We start from the raw sequence: 19,542 nt of genomic DNA, 5'->3' as shown, positions 1-19,542 counted from the left end.
CTGGGTAGAGTCTGCTTGAGATTCTCTCTCCTTTTCCCTCTGCCCCTTCTTCCCCCCTCTCAAAGAAGTGTATATCCTCATTGAGAACACATACACACACATAAATTATAGACCTTGCATTTACTTTTTTTTTTGTCCCCAGAAGAAAAATTCAGGAATAGGTTTAACAGATTGTGGGCGAAGGGAGGTATGGCTGGATGGAAAGATCTGGAAGATTCCCAGGGTGGAGCATCGGCTTGAGGGATTTCTAGGGAGTGAAGGGGGCAATCGTGGGGCTGGTTGGAAGGTCATCCTCGGTAGAGAAAGCAAACCAACCAGCTAAGTGGTGTCTGTAGGGAGTGCCCCGAGCACCAGCCAGGACTCAACTAGGACTTGGGGACACTGTGGCAGCAAAGCGCCGAGCACTGGGGGCTGCCCCTTTCTATCGTATCGACCCGTGTCTAACGCGTGTTCACCATTTCAAGCCAAGATGATTGTGCTGAGCCTTTGAAATACTGCCGTTATGACCACTAGCTGTCGCCTTACTGTAAGAAAGAAGGATGCCCTCTTGATGACTGGCCTCCTGATCATCATGAGAACAGCCTTTTCTTCGCAGTGTTGATACATTTCCAGGAGAAAGTTGTATTGACAGGTGGTTCTCTTTCCAAGCTCTCAGAATTGGAATCACAAGGTAGATTTGTCTCAGCCTGGATGAGACTTTGTTGACTTTCCTTGGAAATCCAAAAGTTCAGTGGATCTTGGAATCCACTCTCTTGTTTATGGTTTTACCTTTCTCTGTCTGGTCCACCAACTTTTGGCCTACTGGCCGAGGGCCCACACTCTGCGTCTCGCTGTTCCTCAGAGCTGGGCCATGAGATCTGAACGCCAGCTTCTCCCTCTGGGCCTGACCTTTGGTGGGCAAAACCGTGCGCCTGAGCTTAGGTTTTCCTTGTGTTCACTGCAGCTGTGTCCTTAGGTAGCAGCCTCGGAGGGGCTGCCTCTTGGTTCTCCTTGGCCCTCAATGCTGTCTTGCTGAGTAGTCCAACCGAACACTGGTCTCCTGCCAAGGCCACCTCACTAAATAGTCAGACAGACGTTCCTCTGCTATCATGACTTGTGTTGCTCTATATGACAACACTGACGATATCAGACCATCCTTAACACTGACTTCATCAGCAATGTGGGGAAGATGGAGTTCCTGCACGGTACGGTGGACAACTGTGAACAGAATCACTGGGCCCATGGAGTGCCTAGGGCAAGAGGAAGGTCTACCTGCTAAGGTCAACAGGTGCAAAAGCTTAGGCCTTACGTGGAGCCGATTTCAGAGCTCAGGTGGTACTGAGGGCAGAAATAATTTTTGCACCAGGTCTCAATGTTACATCAGATTCTTTTTTACTTTCGTAAGATTCAAGTCTTGTTCCCCAAACCTTAATATTTTGCTGCCCGATAACATCTTTTCTTCTTCCTTTCCAAGTATTATTTACGGACAAGGACAAACATTGTGCTGTTTCTTTCCAGGGGCATGGACACATGCTTTAAGAAAATGTTTACTAGTATTTTGTTCCCATTTTAGCTCTTAGCCGTGATCACACCTCAGAGAGTTTATATTATACCTGTTAAATCGATGGTTACATTTAAGGGGTACATTGTTACCCTTACTTTTGAAAACAGGTGATTTTTCCTGTCCTTTTTTAAAAATTGTGGTAAAACAAACATGACATAAAATTTACCATCTTAGCCATATTTTAAAAAATATTTATCTATTTATTTTTGAGAGAGAGAGAGAGTTGTGGGGGGAGGTGAGGGAGAGAGAATCCCAGACTGCCCTGTGGATCCCGACGCGGGGCCCAATCTCATGACCGTGAGCTCATGATCCAAGCTGAAAGCAAGAGTCAGATGCTTAACCCACTGAGCCACCCAGGCGCCCTCCATCCTAACCATTTTTAAGTGAACAGTGCAGTAATGTTAACTGTATGCACCTTGTTGTGCAATGAATCTCTAGAATTTTCTCATCTTGCAAAACTGGAACTCTTCGTTTGTTGAGCATCTCCCCCCTCCCCGTTCCCCACCCTTTGGCGACCACCATTCTATTTTCTGTTTCTAGCCGTTGGACTACTTCAGATACCTCCTCTAAGTGGAATCTTGCAGTATGTGTCTTTTTGTAAAAGGCTCATTTCACTTCTCACGGTGTCTGCAAGGTTCGTCCATGATGTCACATATGATAGGATTCCCTTCTTTTTTAAGGCTGAGTAGTACTCCACTGTATGTGTATCCCACATTTATCTTTACCTGTTCATCCATCGATGGGCATTTATGTTGTTTCTACTTCTTGACTGTTGTGACTAATGCTGCAATAAATTTGGGTGTGCAGATACTTCTTTGCAATCCTGTTTTAGTTATTTTGGATGTATGTCCAGAAGTGGTATTGCTGGGTTATATGGTAATTCTACTTTTAATTTTTTTGAGGACCCTCCCTAGAGTTTTCTATAGTGGCTGCACCGTTCTATATTCCCACCAACAGGGTACCAAGGTTCTAATTTTCCTGCATCCTCATCGATAATAGTTGTTTAATATTTTTTTGATAGTAGTCATTCTAATGGGTGTGAGATGATATCTCATTGTGGTTTTGATTTGCATTTCTCTGATGATGAGTGATGTTGTGCATCTTTTCATGTGCTTAATGGCCGTTGGTGTATCTTCTTTGGAGAAATGTCTATTCAAGCTCTTTTCCCATTTTTAAGTTGGATTATTTGCTGTTGTTGCTGTTGTTGAGTTGTGGGAGTTCTTTATATATTCCGGATTTGAACCATTCATCAGATACATGGTTTGTGAATGTTTCTCCCTTTCTGTAAGTTGCCTTTCACTCTGTTGATGGTTTCCTTCGCTGCAAGAAATTTTTGTTTGATCAAGTCCCATTTGCTTTTAGTGTCGTATCCAAGAAATCCTTGCCAAATCCAATGTTATGAAGGCTTTTATATTTTCTTCTAGGAATTTTAGAGTTTCGGGTCTTACATTTAGATCTTTAATCTATTTTGAGTTAGTTTTTATAAATGTTGTAAGGTAAGCATCTAATTTTGTTCTTTTGCATGTGGATATACAGTTTTCCCCGCACCATTTGTTGAAGACTGCCCTTTCCTTATTGTGCAGCCTTGGCCCTCTTATGAAAGATCATTTGACCATATATATGAGGTGAGAGTTATTTCTGGGATCTCTGTGTCCTTCCATTGGTCCGTATGTCTGTCTTTATTCTAGTACCATCCTGTTTTGATGACTGTAGCTTTGTAATATGTTTTGAAATCAGGAATTGTGACACCTCCAGCTATATTTTTCTTTCTCAAGATCGCTGTGGCTCTTCTGGGTCCTTTAAACTTCCATATGATTTTAGGATTTTTCCCCCCTATTTCTATGAAACAAATGCCGTTGGAATTTTGATAGAGCAGGGGTGCTTTCTGATTTGGGGTAAGGGGAGGGTGTTGTTTGTAGGGCAAAGGTCTGGTGACGCAGGCTACCAAGCCCATCTGAGCATGAGCTTGGCTGGTTGGAAGTCACGTGTGCAGCCCCCAGCTGGTGCATGGCTATGGGAGATCATGTAGCAACGTGGTCAACCCTCAGGTCTGGCATCACAGGCTTGGTAATTCAATGTCCTTGGACGTGTTCCATTCTGAGATTGGTAGTTGGCATCAGCAGGTTTTTGTTGGGAAAAGAGTGCTAACTAGAGAGTAAGGGCAAGATTTGAAGGGGGTCCAGAGGCCATGGTTGTGTTTGCATACACTCTAATTTGGGCAAAGCCCATTTTCTCCATAAACTGAAGATTTCCTGTGGGATTCTTTCAAACCTCGTCTACACAGTTAAGCTGGGTGTCACAGACCTGCTACTCTTTGGGTCCACAAGTACCTTTACTCTTGACTCCTTCTGCCATTTGTTTGGTTACTTGCTGCCCGCCTCAATCTGAGAAGAAGCAAGGTTTAATTGCCCCCCCCGCCTTTTAAGCTACGGCCAAAGGTATATAATCACTAGATTCAAAGATTCTCATGTACTGTTTAGTCAAAACTACATTTCATAAAAGGGATAAATCCTTGATGTACTAGTTTGTAATCTGTCGAAACTGATCATTTTACTTTGCCCTATTTTCTCGTTCAGGTTCCCACTTGGTGCTTAGACACATTCAAAATGAGGAAACATCGGCATTTGCCCTTGGTGGCCGTGTTTTGTCTCTTTCTCTCAGGCTTTTCTCTTACCCATGCCCAACAGCAGCAAGCAGGTAAGATCCAGAAACATTTCTTACTTTTATTCAAAGGAGTATGTTCTCTGATTGTAGATCTTAGACCTCACGAGCTTGAGATAGAACTTAGACATACTTTGAAAGGATGGTGAAGCCCTTTGTTACAGGATGTTCATTCAGCATACAGACTTCTCCAGATGCTCTGTATCCAGGGAGAGACGGCTTATTTTTACTAAAACTTGGGTTTGATATCTTGGAGTTGGTTTGCAGGTGGTTTGTTTTTACACTGGGTATGAGCAGAAGGTTTGTTTCACAAATATTTTACCCAATGAAGAGCTTTTCCACATTTCTGGCACTGGTTTGGTCTCACAGCATATAAAACCAGGACAAGACAATTATTGAGAATAAACATTTTTTTTGAAAACAGAACACATAGATCACCCTCCCTCTATAACTCTGGGCACAAAAAGACATTTTTCATCTAGAATCACCCCATCTTTAAAAAAATTAGTTTCTCAAACCGTTTTAAAAAATAGATGTGAATTAACCCTCTCAAGAATTTGCTTGCAGAGTTTTAGAAAACTGAGAAGTGCTTCACGCATTGTGAGCTCAGAGGGATGGCCTTGGGTCTTCTTCTCCTTTGCCTGGAGAGTGGGCCTTGGGCAGGGATTCTCCCACTGGGCTCCCTGGTCCTTAGATGGCAGGTAGCTGAGCTCCACCTCACGGAAAGGGGAGCATTACTTGGGGCATCCGGGCAGCCTAAGGTAAGTAGAGTCCAGGAGCCGGCTGTGTGAGGCCAGCCTGGCCCACAGCGCAGAAGGGCACTCGGCCCCCCCATAGCCTGGCACCCTGAGCCCCCTGCTTCCACTTTCGAGAGAGGACTGGATTCATCTTTGAAAAAGATAAATAACATCCCACATCTGCAAAGGCTTTTCTGGCCCTGAGAAAGATATAGTAACTAGTTAGAGTACCTTTCTTCATGCTAAAAAGACAGAAAAATGAGACACTGCCTTTCACTACAGTTACATCAGCCTTCCCTTAAGGAAGACCTCTTTATTACATTTATTTTTCTCGCAAATTACCCAAAGCGGCGGAGGCTAGTTGATGTAAAGCAGTAGAAGTTTTCACGGTTCCTTCTTCTCAAGGCCCAGTCTCAGAGCCCCGACTGAAGGATGAACTCATAAAATGCTGGTTGGCGATCTCTGATGGGATAGCCTTCTGGTCTCATCAGGTGGGTCTTGGGGCTCAAACTGTCACAAAGAATCATGTCTGAGTTAAAAGACACTCCAGGGAATGCTCCCCCTCCATTCTGGAACCTGCCACTGGCTCACGTATGGGGCTCATGGCATATGGAACTTGGGCCATATGCAGGCATCAAGTCCCCGCGCCCAGGTCCCCGCATCTCAGGTAAGTCAGCCTCCCTGCCCGTAGTGTGAGCGAGGTGCGGCTCCCTCAAGTGACAGCCCAGTTCAAGCCCAGACAGCGTAGGAAGGAAGGTTTTGCGCCGATGGGAAGTCATTGCCTGAACAGGAGAAAATTCTAAACCAATGTCTTTTTTTAAAGATGTCAAAAATGGTGCTGCTGCCGATATAATATTTCTAGTGGATTCCTCTTGGAGCATTGGAAAGGAACATTTCCAACTTGTTCGAGAGTTTCTGTATGATGTTATAGAATCTTTAGCTGTGGGAGACAGTGATTTCCGTTTTGCTCTGGTCCAGTTCAACGGCAACCCACATACCGAGTTCCTGTTAAATACGTACCGTACTAAGCAAGAAGTCCTCTCCCACATTTCCAACATGTCCTATACTGGGGGAAGCAATGAGACTGGAAAAGGATTAGAATACGTAATGCAGAACCACCTCACTGAGGCTGCTGGAAGCCGGGCCAGTGACGGAGTCCCTCAGGTTATCGTAGTGTTAACCGATGGACACTCGGACGACGGCCTTGCTCTGCCCTCAGCGGAACTTAAGTCTGCTGATGTTAACGTGTTTGCAATTGGAGTTGAGGATGCAGATGAAGGAGCATTAAAAGAAATAGCAAGTGAACCGCTCAATATGCATGTTTTCAACCTAGAGAATTTTACCTCACTTCATGACATAGTAGGAAACTTAGTGTCCTGTGTGCAGTCATCCGTGGCTCCAGAAGGGGCTGGAGGCACAGACACCCTTAAAGACATCACAGGTAATGGCAACATGGCCAAGCTGCTACCTGCCTCGCTGTTCTTTGGAGATAAGCTTGGCCACCGCTGGTGTTCGAGCAACACTGTAGCTAGTCGTGGGCGGGTGCAAGCGGGAAGAGATGGCTGTTCACGGGTCTAAAAACAAAGGTTTGACCGTGCCCTGGAGCTCCTTCGGAAATAGAGCTCTCACCTACCTCCAAGAGGGTGTTTTTTTGAACGCTTAAATTTGAACTCTAAAAATACCCCCATCTGCTATTATGATCCCCCACGAGGTACTCCTACGATCCCTAGCAAAGGAAGCCTCTGTGTAGCGAGCCAGGCGTCTAGCAAAGAGCCCTCGCACCTGTTACCTGAACAGAGAGCCTGTTTCCTGGAAAGAAGGCTCCCGGCCGGAAGGCCATGCGGAGCTCACAAAGAGAGAGTGATAGAGAGGCAAGAGGATCTTCTTGGGAAGGAAATCCAGAATGGTAGTGAGTCAGTGCCTGCAACAGCCCACGCAGGGGTCCTGCCTTGGGGAAGAGGGGGGAAGACAGGGACAGTGGTGTGGAGCAGGATGGGGAGGAGCCCTAGAGGCAGCCGGGTGTGCGACCCGGGGAACGCCACCACCGTGTACCGAGAGAGACCGAGGGCAGACCGTGGGCGTGCAGTAGTTAGTGTCCAGTGATGCTCACAGGCCCACGTGGCCCTCATGTGCATAGGGTGCAGTGGACAGAGGGCCACTGGGGAGGGGGCAGCTGGAGACTTGGGAGGCTGGCGCTCAGGAGGGTTAGCCACAGAGATGTTAAAGTCTCTGGAGATGAGCACAGGGTGTGCAGCATGGACCCAGGCTGAACGTGATGGAAAGGAATCCCTTAGGAAGGTCGACGATCCCTTCGGGGCACATAGCTGCCCCGAGGAGGAGGAGGAGGAGGAGGTGGATGATTCTTCGAAGGAGGAGTGAGCGGGGAGCAGCCTGGGCAGGCAGGCTCCACACTGCACCCAGGAAGTGACCACAGGAGCAAGATCCATGGCCGTGGCTTCTCCTAAGCTTTCCAAAGTTGTTGCCATGCAGGGGCTCAGAGATAGGAGGCAGGAGGCTGGGTGGCCGGCGGAGAGTCCATCTCTTGTTAATTCAACACATTGGGTGGAGCAGGGAGAAGAAAGAGTTGAGATTTTGAGGCATAAATTGACCAATCTAAAGGGCCACGTGGGAGGGTCTGGTGGAAAGACAGGAGGGGCATGAGGAGTCTGGAGAAAGGTAGAACTTTCTGGATTGTGGTCAGGATAATGAGGGAGTTGTAGGGACACAGTATGGATGTCAGGTTCCCATAACAGATTCAGAAAGCAAAGGCTGGGGAAGAAGTTGACTAGTTGTCAGGAGAAGGAACCGGTCATCTTGGGCAGAGCTTGGAGGAGAGAAGGGTTCCAGAACTAACCAACCCCAAGTTGTTTCAGAGAGTGGTCTCCCCAGTGGTCACCCATGATCTCAGCTGTGACAGGGGTGGGAAGGCTAACACCCCTGCCAGCAGGTCTTATCTCTGACAGAGGAGTGAGTAATGGCCTCGATCATTTACTCTTAACCCCGGAAGGTGTCCTCTGCTACACGTGACATGCCTCATTTATGTTTTATGATGGACGTGTCAATCCTGCCAGATTATAGAAGGAGCTGGGACCCCCCAGAGCATCCCGAACCAAAACCTCTGGGCCACAAGGCAATGACATGAGGGTATTTATGATGACCTATCCCAATCTCTACAATAGTCTCAGTGTCAGTAATTCACCATCAATCACATTTCTGAACGGAAGAGTAAGAACTAATCCACTGTCCATACAGTGAAGGGATCAGTAGAGAAACAGGACATCTTTTCTTGAGTGCCGGTTTGGCCAAGTCAGGAAAAAGAGGGGATGAGTTTGCCTTTATGTTTAACCATTCTATCAATGAACAAGGAGCCTGTCGATATAGTCTGTTTCCACACAGACGATAAAACCTTTGTTTTTATGCCAAGGAAGCATCTCTGTCTTCTAGTGTCCAAGCCACGAGCAGCGCCAGGGTGGAATATTAATCTGTTTATGTTGTCTTTTCTGATTAACTTCACTCTGCAATTCCTCCAGTATCACAGCCCATTGCATGTTCCACAGCCAAAAGTAAAATAATAATCATTCTCTGCTTACAGTTTTTGGGAAAGGTAGTCAGAGGACAGTAGAGAGATTGCTAGTAAGTTAGCAACTGTCTTCCCATTACCTGTAGGTGTATGAAATGTTAATGGTCCCCACTGTTCTAAATGAACTCTACTCAAGTCATCAGTCTCCAAAGGTTGTGTTTTTAAAAATCTCTTTGTCATTCTTTTATAAATCTTTTATAAAAGAGTATCACTAAGATACAAAACCTTTGCACTGAAGCAAAAGCTAAAAGTGGTCTGTATTCAGTGAGGATTTCAGTGTCAGCCTTATTTTCTTTGCAAAATGTAGGTTTAAAGAACTCACAAAATCCATCTACAATTTTGTAGACTTGCATAGGAAATACATATGTGATCTTTTTTATTTTTCTTAAAAAGAGGAAGCATCCCATGAGCTCAGGAAGGCATTGTGCCACACAAATGCGCTCAGGGAAAGAGTGTTTCCAACAGTGTTAAAGGAGCCTGATGTTTCCATGGACATTGTGAAACTTCTCTATAGAAAATGCCACAGAGGGTGTGATACACGAGCTGTTAAAGCAGAAAACCAGACAACCTCCTGTTTTTAAGTTTAGTTACAGCTGGTTATCCTTAGAGTTGATATTGGTCATTGGTTTGGCTTGCTGTACACAAGAACCCATAGCTCTTGTGCTTGTCTGAGGCTTTGGTTCTCCTGGATAACATAGCATGCCCTTGTTCGTCCCATCATTGTGTGCATCAGAGGACAATGTTGTTTTTTCAGTGATGACAAATTATCCAACATGTTTCTATGACCTCCTGCATGCAGTCCAGCCTTTAGGAAGAGAAAAGTTCAAGGATTTTCCCACAGGGCTTCTCTTCTTTATGTACTCCTGTAAACTGCAACCAAAAAATAACAATGTGATAAATTAATTTAAAAGTAATCAACGAATCAGGACTGTGTCATCCTGTGCTTTAGGTATCGTTTTCCTCTTCTTGACCCTAGGCTCATAGCTAATCCTTCTTTTAAATGACCTGGTATGTGGAGTCAGCGGCCAATCTTCCACTGTCTCTCTGGGGCATTTGTTCAGGCCTGGGAAATGTTGAGGAATACGGTGGTGTGCCTGACATAGCGTCTGGCCCCAGTGACGCTAAGCACCATTTCTGTGGCACTGCATCCTCCCAAAGATCCCTCAGGAATCTTAAGTTTTGGCTAAAGACTAGCAAATGCTTTGGTGTTCTTAGCAAAGGCCCACTCTTATTTAGTACTTGGGTGTGATGTTTATTAAAAATATGAGATCTTAATTACTGTAGCAAATTATCCCTCTCATTAGATCTCACATTTCCAAGTTAATATCTTCCCCCATGCAAGGAATTCATCTGCAAAAGTGTCAGGGATTTTGTGGGAGTGAAAGAAAGAGCCTTTCTGATTCTAGCAATCCCTGGCTTGGCTGACCCTGTGAGGGAACTTGGGGAAGAACGTAATGTCACTATAGCAAAATTCTTTAGTTTTATGAGATCAGATTTGTATCCTGTGTCCATAGTGAAAATGAAAGCAATTTTGCTGGCACAAGGAAAAATTCATTTTAAACATAAAATATTCACTGTCGTTAAAAAGGTCAGAATGAATAGTTTTATATATATATATAGTGTTGTAATTATATTGAAAATACAGCTTCCTAAAATCTCAGAATATAAATATCCCATATGCTCCCATAGAATCTTTTCCTGTTCCTGACGTGCACTTAAGTTATCAAAAAACATTCACCAGACTAATTTGGCGTTTCCTCCAGTTTTAAATCAGTCTGATATAAATGTTCTAGCTGAGCCTTTGAAATATTCTACTCAGGTTTCTAAATTATTGATTGCTATTCCTTACAGAGTGCTTCTGTGAAACCCCCCATTCTTCCTAATGGGGTGGGAGTGTCTAGCTTGCCATTGCAGGGAGAATAGAGGCCTAGGTCTCTGTTTTTATGTCCATCTGTAAAACCCCAGAGCTAATTCTGATTCAGGGTTTATTAGAGGCTCATGGGCTCACTAGGCAGTCAGTTTAGGGTGTCATAAAAATAAGGTTGGATAATTATGTCATGACTGGTTTCATATCACTCTGTTTAACATTGTTCTGCATTATGTGATTGAATACAGAGGCAATAGCAAAAACACACAACAACACATTTAGCCTAATCCCAGACCCACATGAGAGTTCCACACAACTAAACCTCATATGAGAAAGGAAAAGACCTTGATGTAACGAGCACTGGGTGTTACATACAACTGATGATTCACTGGACTCTACATCTGAAACTGATGATACACTATATGTTAACTAATTGAATTTAAATAAAATAGGTTATTAAAAAAAGAAAAGATCAAACCAAACATCTATGAGGGTATTTTTAAGATGAGAACTTCAAGTGTAGCTTGAGTTCTTCCTTTCTAATTCACAGAGTTGCGTGCCTGCGCCATTTTGGTTTTTAAAGAAAAGAGAAGAAACTGTTGCTCAGAGAATTGTTTAACATGCTGGGGTGATAAGTCATCAAACCCTGAATCTGAGATTCTATTTCCCAGCTGTGGATTTGGACAAAGAAAATTCCTATAATCACTTGGGGATTGTAAGAGAAATGTCCAAAAATTACAAATCTTGTTTGGACCTTTGTGAATAGTACACACTCCCTTATCTTTTCCTGTGGGTATGATAATGCACAATTCCAAGCAACAACATCTCCCTCCAAATTTCCTAGAAGTTTCTAGAATACGTACCAATGATTTCTCAGACAAGTGAATATGATGTTTTAATGTGTAACTACAGAGATGGTGCAAATGAAAATTTGATATAAATGCCCCATTTTACACCATGGTTCCTAAGAAGTTGCCTCTTATCCATTCAGAATGCAGAACTAAAAGAGAATTTCACACTCCTTAATCAACATGTGTTTTGTGTGTCCATATTTCGTGTTTCTTATTGGTTTCCAAAGAAACATGTCAGAACACTGAACGATGCATGTGGTCACTTGTTCTAACGCTTTCACATTTTTTGCATTTCTTTCTTTTAAAGCACAAGACTCTGCTGACATTATTTTCCTTATTGACGGATCAAACAACACCGGAAGTGTCCATTTTGCAGTCATTCGCGACTTCCTTGTAAATCTCCTTGAGAGACTCTCAGTCGGAGCTCAGCAGATCCGAGTGGGGGTGGTCCAGTATAGCGATGAGCCCAGAACCGTGTTCTCCTTGGACACCTACTCCACCAAGGCCCAGGTTCTGGATGCAGTGAAAGCCCTTGAGTTCACTGGTGGGGAGCTGGCCAATGTCGGCCTTGCCCTTGATTTCGTGGTGGAGAACCACTTCACCCGGGCTGGGGGCAGCCGAGTGGAGGAAGGGGTTCCCCAGGTGCTGGTCCTCATAAGTGCTGGGCCTTCTAGTGACGAGATCCGCGACGGGGTGGTAGCACTGAAGCAGGCTAGCGTATTCTCCTTTGGCCTCGGAGCCCAGGCCGCCTCCAGGGCCGAGCTTCAGCACATAGCTACCAATGACAACTTGGTGTTTACTGTCCCGGAATTCCGTAGCTTTGGGGACCTCCAGGAGCAATTACTGCCGTACATTGTTGGCGTGGCCCAAAGGCACATTGTCTTACAACCGCCAACCATTGTCACAGAAGGTACGTATGTTCTTCTCGCCATCCGTGGGGAAGTGGGGGGTTTTGTGTGTTGGTTTTCATAGAAGTAAGGCAGGCTCCTACAGAATGATTCGCCTCAGGAGAACCTGTAAGTACCCACGGTGGAGTCCTTCTGACGTGTGCTAGCTCTTGGTTGTGATGTCTGTGTTTGTTGTGGTGTTGGAAAAAGACACAAGATCTGGGAGTGAGTGGGAAGCTCATGTTAATGCATGCATTGTCAAGGAAGTGTGCTTTGAAGGTGAATTTAGGAGAGCTGTTCCTCTGAGGTTGGCGAGCATCATTGTATTGTTTACTTATGGTCCAGTCATCTGAAAAACGGAGCTCAGGGGCCTATGGCAATTCTGGGAAAATTGGTCCCGGACAATGGCACTGCCTCGAAGCCAGCGTGTTAAGAGGTGTGCTCGTAAGCAGGTGCAGGCTGCCCCGCAGGGTCCTCTCTCTGGCGGGTTTCGAGAGCCACACTTTGAAGGTAAGCAACAACACAGCACTCACTTGGAATATTTAGGAGATGCTGTTTGCCTATGGTTGTTGAATTTCTGAGTTGTTCTTTTGAGTGGTGAAATCATGACATACCTTCAAACAGAGGGCCTTTGGCAAAAGAGCCCAACTGGAATCATTTATAAACATAAAACAAATCCCATCACCTAACAAATATACATGTAACAAGTGTGGGAGGCGAGAATGTGTTTTCAAAATGTAAAGAAGAGTCCAGCTGTGCTTGAGGCTGTGACAGTTAAGATTCAGGCAGACCCAGTGGTACCAAGTTACCTTAACTGGTGATCTCACCTGCCTGCCAGAGATTACCTGTGGTATTCTGCATTATTGCTGGGTAGGGAAACCAGAGTTGATGCCCAATTCCATCCTGAAAATCCCCTTGATGTTTCTAGACATCCCTCTGATTGGAATACCACCTATGGAGGTTTCTCTGGACTTGTACAGTTCTGGAAACAAACAGATGGTTTCCATAGGTTCCGTCCACATTGAGGAAACACCAAAGCTGTAGCTAGCAGACCCGGCCTTGGTCCTGGGTCTTATGGTAACCAGGTGATCCTTGTCAGGCTGCACAACATTTCTGGGCTCCCAATTTCTTGAATTTATGACAAAGGAGCTACACTGGATGAAGACATTTTTGTTCCAGGAGAAGCTTCATGTTCTTCTTCATGGGTTGCACATTGCTTTCATTTCAGTTCTCCCAAGCTAGAGTGTTAGCTCCTCACTCACAGACAGTCTCTTTGATCATTGTGACCATTTGTGACTATTCAACAAAGATCCTTGGCTTTCTGGTGTGAGCTGGACAGTTTGCCAAGCACCGGAGACACAGTGCTGGTGGATGAGAGAGACGTGGGCACTGACCCGTTACAGGATAAAGGGGAGATGGTGGAAACGTAAGCCAATGACCAGACGCAGTATTCCGAGTGTGAGAAGGTAGATGAGGGCAGCCTGGGGCTGTGAAGGGAAGAACAGGGGGAGGGAACTTTGGATGGGATGGCCAGGGAAAGCGGGTTAGAGAAGCTGCAGGATAGAAAGGGGACAGCAAAGGGACGGTGCTCCAGGTGCGGTGTCCCTGCAACACCAAGGAGCCTGGACTCTTTCCAGAACTGTTGGAAGGCAGCGGGGCTGGAGCTCACTTGATGCACGGAAGGCTGGAGCTGAGGGACTGCCCTCCGGTGGCTCTGGTTTCTCAGGGACCTACCTGTGTGGTGAGATTGGGTGTGGGCGTGGGCCAGTCTGAGCCGAGAGCAGGGGATGAAGTGGTCATTCTGGGGGCTGGGAGAGCAAAGCTTGCAGGAGAGCACTGGCCGTCGTGGGCTGGTGCAGATTACCCCGAGGGTGGGCTGCGGAGCAGGGGGAGCAGATCTGGGGCCTGGCGTGGTGGAGGCAGGGGGAGCATGAGTGAGCACCAGGTGGAGGCCAGGCCGAGGTGGGGGGGTGGCAATCTCCAGAGACAGTAAGGGTAGGTGGGGCCTGAGAAGCAGGTGCGGGGTCAGGGGCAGGGCAGGAGGACGGGCTTTACTGGGGGCCGAAGTCCCTAGTCGCTGAGGATGGGGGGAGTAGGATGGAGGCAAGACAGCACCAAGAAGCAACAGGAGGGGTCCGGATGTTTGTAGACAGCAATGTGGCAGAGCCAGGGCAGTCACCCCCGGTCCTGGGCTTGTGAGGTCTGGGGGGATGTGGTGTCCTGGGAGTGCGCTGGTGACTGTCACCACTGGAGGTGAGGGCAGAAGCCCACTGATTAGCGGGACCTTAGGTTCACCTCCCAACAAAGGTATTTCAAACCCAGTTCCAGCAGAAGACAGCTCTGTTTGGGTGGGCATCACATGCCAAGAACGAGGATGCACTTACTGGAGGGGGAGGGGAGGCTGCCACTCAACCAGCTGAGGGAGTCAGCCTGGGTTATCGGGGATGACAGTTGACCTGTCTTTCTATTCATCTATGGTATATCTTATATACGTATATGCCTGCACATACATGGAATGAAGGAATCTCTGCATTTATGGTCTCAGGATCAACTTCTGCGTCAGGGGTGGAGGAGGGCTGTGTGTGTGTGAGTGCATGCATCCAGGCAGGCTGACGATCCGTGTGTGCATGAAATGTACATGTGTGGTTAACTGTATATTTGTATGTATGTGTGTCTTCTATGTATGTGTGGAGGGGAGGGGAAGGCAGGGCTATGTCACACTCTGTCTTTCGCACATACACATAGTAAGAATTTCATGTGTCTGCACGTCTCTATGGAACGTTTAAGGACTTGGAACTCATCGTCTACACCACAAACTGCGGACAAAGCAATGGTCTCCGCATGCCTGTCCCTGGATGCTTTGTGTTCATGTATGCATTTACATGTTTTCTCTATAATCCACCCGAGAGTGTGGAGTCATGGAGGCCTCTTTATGTCCAGATAATTATTTAATAAAGGGCAAGCACTCCTGCCTCCGCTTTAACCATTGACATCCTTCTAAGTCTTGGAAGCCCTAGCAGGGGTTTGGATTGGGTGTCAGGTCTGACCCAGTTCTTTGTGCCCGCGGCTCAGGTGGGCTGCCTGTGTGTCATGCAGCAGGTGGACCCAAGTTTATAGTCACGAGGCAGTGACCTCGTCCAGATGCTTTTGCTGTGCGGTTTATCACAGTCCTAACACGGAACTTAGCCCCTTCCTGCACTCGGTGCAGTCAGTGCAGGTCTCTTACATGGAAATCCTTCTGTGCCACTTGCTGGCTTTGACATCGATTTCCTTTCTCTAAGTTTTATGATGTCAAGTAATTGGTTTTTTTTTTTTTCCTTTGCCTGAAAAATCCAGGCATGGAGAGTAGAACGGAAGGGAATGGGGATGTTCACGCTCTGTCATCCTGGTGCTAGATGTTCATGACGTCACGGGTGTGAAACAAAAGACCCTCTGGGTAGACACTGATGCTCCTTTACTCATTTAAGCTATGGCTTCATTCTTGACTCTCAAATCTAACCTATAGACTTTTGGCAGAAAAGAGCTTCCTGGCTTTTTTAACTGACAATGTGCTAAACAGGTGGTTACTAAAACTCAATTTGTTTTTGTGCGACTATTTTGTAAAAAGTACCTAGGAGCGGGTGGGGGTGGGGGGATCAGGAGCCCAAGCTGCTACCCCATAGGGAGGATGTGTGTATTCCGACAGATTCTCCTGGGGCTCCCACTGACTGCACACTGGCCAGAGCAAACGGGAGTGCCCTCAGGGTCGAGTTAGCTGTATGGAGAGTCATAGTTGAATGTGCTAGGTAAGGCCGTTCTACTCACCTTATAATGTTGCTACCTACAGTCATTGAAGTCAACAAGAGAGACATAGTTTTCCTGGTGGATGGCTCATCCGCACTGGGACTGGCCAACTTCAATGCAATCCGCGACTTCATTGCCAAAGTCATCCAGAGGCTGGAAATCGGACAGGATCTTATCCAAGTGGCAGTGGCTCAGTATGCAGACACTGTGAGGCCAGAGTTTTATTTCAATAGCTACCCCAGTAAAAGGGAAGTCATTACCGCCGTGCGGAGAATGAAACCCATGGAAGGCTCAGTCCTGTACACGGGCTCGGCTCTGGACTTTGTTCGGAACAACCTGTTCACTAGTTCGGCTGGCTACCGGGCCGCCGAGGGGGTCCCTAAGCTTCTGGTGCTGATCACAGGCGGTAAGTCCCTAGATGAAATCAGCCAGCCTGCCCAGGAGCTGAAGAGAAGCAGCATCATGTCCTTTGCCATTGGGAGCAAGGCTACCGACCAGGCTGAGCTGGAAGAGATTGCTTTTGATTCCTCCCTGGTGTTCATCCCCACCGAGTTCCGAGCCGCCCCTTTGCAGGGCGTGCTGCCCGGCTTGCTGGCGCCTCTCAGGACCCTCTCCGGAACCTCTGAAGGTATGCTGGGGAGGAAGTCAGACTCACGGCAGGGTGGGTCTGCAGGCAGAGCCTTTGAGAAAAAACAAAACAAAACAAAACCAAGTTTTATTTGTGCTCAGCTGAGAGACAGGTCTTAAATGATGGAAACAACTTAAATGGTGGAAACAAGAGCCATAAACAAGATTTATTTCAGGCTTCCTTTTACCCTGAGTTGGGGATTGTGTGACTTGAATGCCATGTGATACAACTGTATGTCTTAAAATGTCGTATGATAAGAATTGTGTGACTTCACATGTCATCAAATAGAAATCATATGACGGAAACTGTAGGGCCAGGAGCCACCTGTCCTTCTAGCTTCTGGCCTAGGGGGGTCACTTCTAGTTGTTACCTCTTGTCAGATCGCAGGTCTGTCTCTACTGCTGACTCCCATTCAGCCTGCTTCTGCCACCACCAAGATGTGGCTTGGCTCTGGCTTTCCTGAGCCCACAGTCCCCACTCAGTGGCCCAGCCCCCAGTAGCGCAGAATGTTAACCCTCTCTCTCTTCTCTGAGGGATTTCCCTTCAGTCCCTGAATGGGCGTGGAGATTAAAAACCCAGTGGTTTCTAAAATCTTTCACTTAATATGATTATCAGTGAAAAGTTATTTTCAAAGACACGATAACAGTCTGTGAGCTCACTCGCTGGATGAGTACAGTTCGCCGTCCTTAACGAAGATGAATATCACGGAAACAAGCTTTTCCGCCTCACAACCTCACCACTGGAAGACTGTTGGCTGCATGACCCATATTGCATGATGCATGCTTTCTCCTCAGGCTCTCTGCTCTTCTGAAAGCCTCTCTCTCTCTTCCTTCCTTCAGACTTCCATTCCACACTCTCATAGCCAAAGTCATTTGATAGGACACAGGATAAAATTAGTTGTCAAGTTGAAATTTTAGTGAGACACCAGGGAAGAGATGGGAGATAATTTTTTTTTTTAAAGGCAGGTAGTTAAGTATGCTGCTACAAATTCTTTAATTTGAGAACTGTTCTCTTGAATCTTCATGTGCCTATCCTCAGCCAAGCATGGCAAATAGCCTTTTTGCATTTTAACACGTTTCCATGATCCTATTATCTCACTCTGGAGGAATTCCCACGGGCACCCCATGGGATTATTGCCAGGCGATGCCGTGACTCCCAAGAGAAGAGAACCAAGAGAGAAGGACAAAGGGATCGTCCTAGGAATACTTCAGGATGAGAACAGCACAGTTTTATTAATTTTTTGTCTAGCCTTCAGGACCTCGTGTTCTCAGGTGACTTGGGCTAACACTTCTAATCTATCTGTGAGTGGAAATCTCTCTGCAGATGTGTAGAGGTGAGCCCGGGGGACCCGGTCTCACCCGTGTAAGGCTGGCCCGGGGGACCCGGTCTCACCCGTGTAAGGCTGGCCACGACCACCGCCATAAACCTGAGTGAGGCAGAAAGGCAGGGCACGCTGGTCGCTTCACTTCCGGGGAAGGAAGGTTCTGCTTCGAGGATTCTGATCACTTCTGTTGGTTGCAAACCCTCTCACTTTGGCACTCTCTCTCTCTCCACGAGCCCACTTGGTTTCGCCAACTTGGCTATCGATTCGCCTCACAAACACCAGCTACCACTAGAGGAAAATATGCAGCCTTCCGCCATATTTTACGAGCCGGATATGCTTTGCCTCACCGACAGTCTGTGTGCTCTAGACGTTGGCATGCGTGCCCCTCGGGGTTGTGTACGTCTCACTTTGTTTTCTGTGCTCCACTGCAGTTCACGTAAACAAAAGGGATATCATCTTTCTTTTGGATGGATCGCTCAACGTTGGAAAGACCAATTTCCCTTACGTGCGGGACTTTGTCATGAACGTAGTTAACAGCCTCAATGTCGGAAGCGACAATACCCGTGTCGGTTTAGTGCAATTTAGTGACACTCCCGTAACAGAGTTCTCCCTAAACACATACCAGACAAAGGCAGAGTTGCTGGCCCACCTGAGGCAGCTGCAGCTCACGGGGGGGTCGGGCCTGAACACGGGCGCGGCCCTGGGCCATGTCCATGCCCAGCACTTCGCCGAAGCTGGTGGCAGCAGGATCCGCGACCACGTGCCGCAGCTCTTGCTGTTGCTCACAGCCGGGCGGTCTGACGACGCCTACCTGCCGGCCGCCAACGCCCTAGCACGCGCAGGCGTCCTCACCTTCTGCGTGGGCGCTGGCCAGGCGAGTAAGGCAGAGCTTGAGCAGATTGCTTTTAACCCGAGCCTGGTGTATCTCATGGATGAGTTCAGCTCCCTGCCAGCTTTGCCTCAGCAGCTGATTCAGCCCCTAACCACTTATGTTAGCGGAGGTGTGGAGGAAGTGCCCCTCGCCCAGCCAGGTAAAGCTCCCCGACTGCGCGGGGCTCCCTTCCCCAACACCTCCCCCGGGGCGGGGGGCGCGGGGCAGGTGGCCCAGTCTGAACAGGAGAGCCTGCTGAGCTGTAGAACCAAGACTGGGCATCTGGGGTCGAAGTATTTTGGATGGGGGCTTTGAGACACTGTACCAGCAAGCTTAGATCCTCTGTCTAAAGGGAGTTCGTTCATGAAAGAAAGTCTAGAAGATCCAGCTTCTGTTCCTCCCATCTTATCCACAACCCCCCTCTTTCTTGCCCCAGTGCCTGTGAAGGTTCTGGAGCACAGATCCAGAATGGAAGTGAGAGCAAGAGGGATTGAGTCCCTTTCATACGGGAGAATGCATCGGGGTTGTTCACAGATGGAAATTATTTATATGATCTTTTTTTATATTCAAAATCCGCTGAAGGTAGAAAATCATTATTATTTTTTAATAAACCCAACAAGGGCTGCATCTTTATGTGATGACAAAATGATTTCCCAAGGAAGCCTGGACGATTGCTATCACTGCAAATTAGTACGGTGGTGAGATTCGGACGCATTGGATCTGCCAGCTTGCTGACATCACACAGATGGGGAGCAAGACTGAGACAACTGAAACCTAATCAAAATACCTCTAAGAACTCTTTGAGCTGAA

At 47.0% G+C, this 19,542-nt stretch overlaps 1 protein-coding gene across 2 annotated transcripts in view; it reads left to right on the top strand.

Moving 5' to 3' along the window:
- COL6A3 (collagen type VI alpha 3 chain) overlaps positions 1-19,542 on the top strand; it is a 78,579-nt gene that overhangs the window by 10,123 nt on the left and 48,914 nt on the right. The window contains exons 2-6 of one of the 2 annotated variants that reach the window (XM_045867656.3): positions 4,120-4,240; positions 5,765-6,382; positions 11,547-12,149; positions 15,953-16,537; positions 18,293-18,892. In XM_045867656.3, coding sequence (XP_045723612.2) covers positions 4,150-4,240; positions 5,765-6,382; positions 11,547-12,149; positions 15,953-16,537; positions 18,293-18,892 — 2,497 coding nt within the window. In that variant the 5' untranslated portion in view covers positions 4,120-4,149. The remainder of the gene's footprint in view (positions 1-4,119; positions 4,241-5,764; positions 6,383-11,546; positions 12,150-15,952; positions 16,538-18,292; positions 18,893-19,542) is intronic. The other variant, XM_064587297.1, reaches the window with a different exon arrangement.

This window comes from Mirounga angustirostris, unplaced genomic scaffold (genome assembly GCF_029215605.1).
Source record: "Mirounga angustirostris isolate CCGP_5_RB_7025 unplaced genomic scaffold, mMirAng1.0.hap1 SCAF_3, whole genome shotgun sequence".
NCBI lineage: Eukaryota > Metazoa > Chordata > Mammalia > Carnivora > Phocidae > Mirounga > Mirounga angustirostris.
This window is presented reverse-complemented; position numbering and strand designations above follow the sequence as displayed.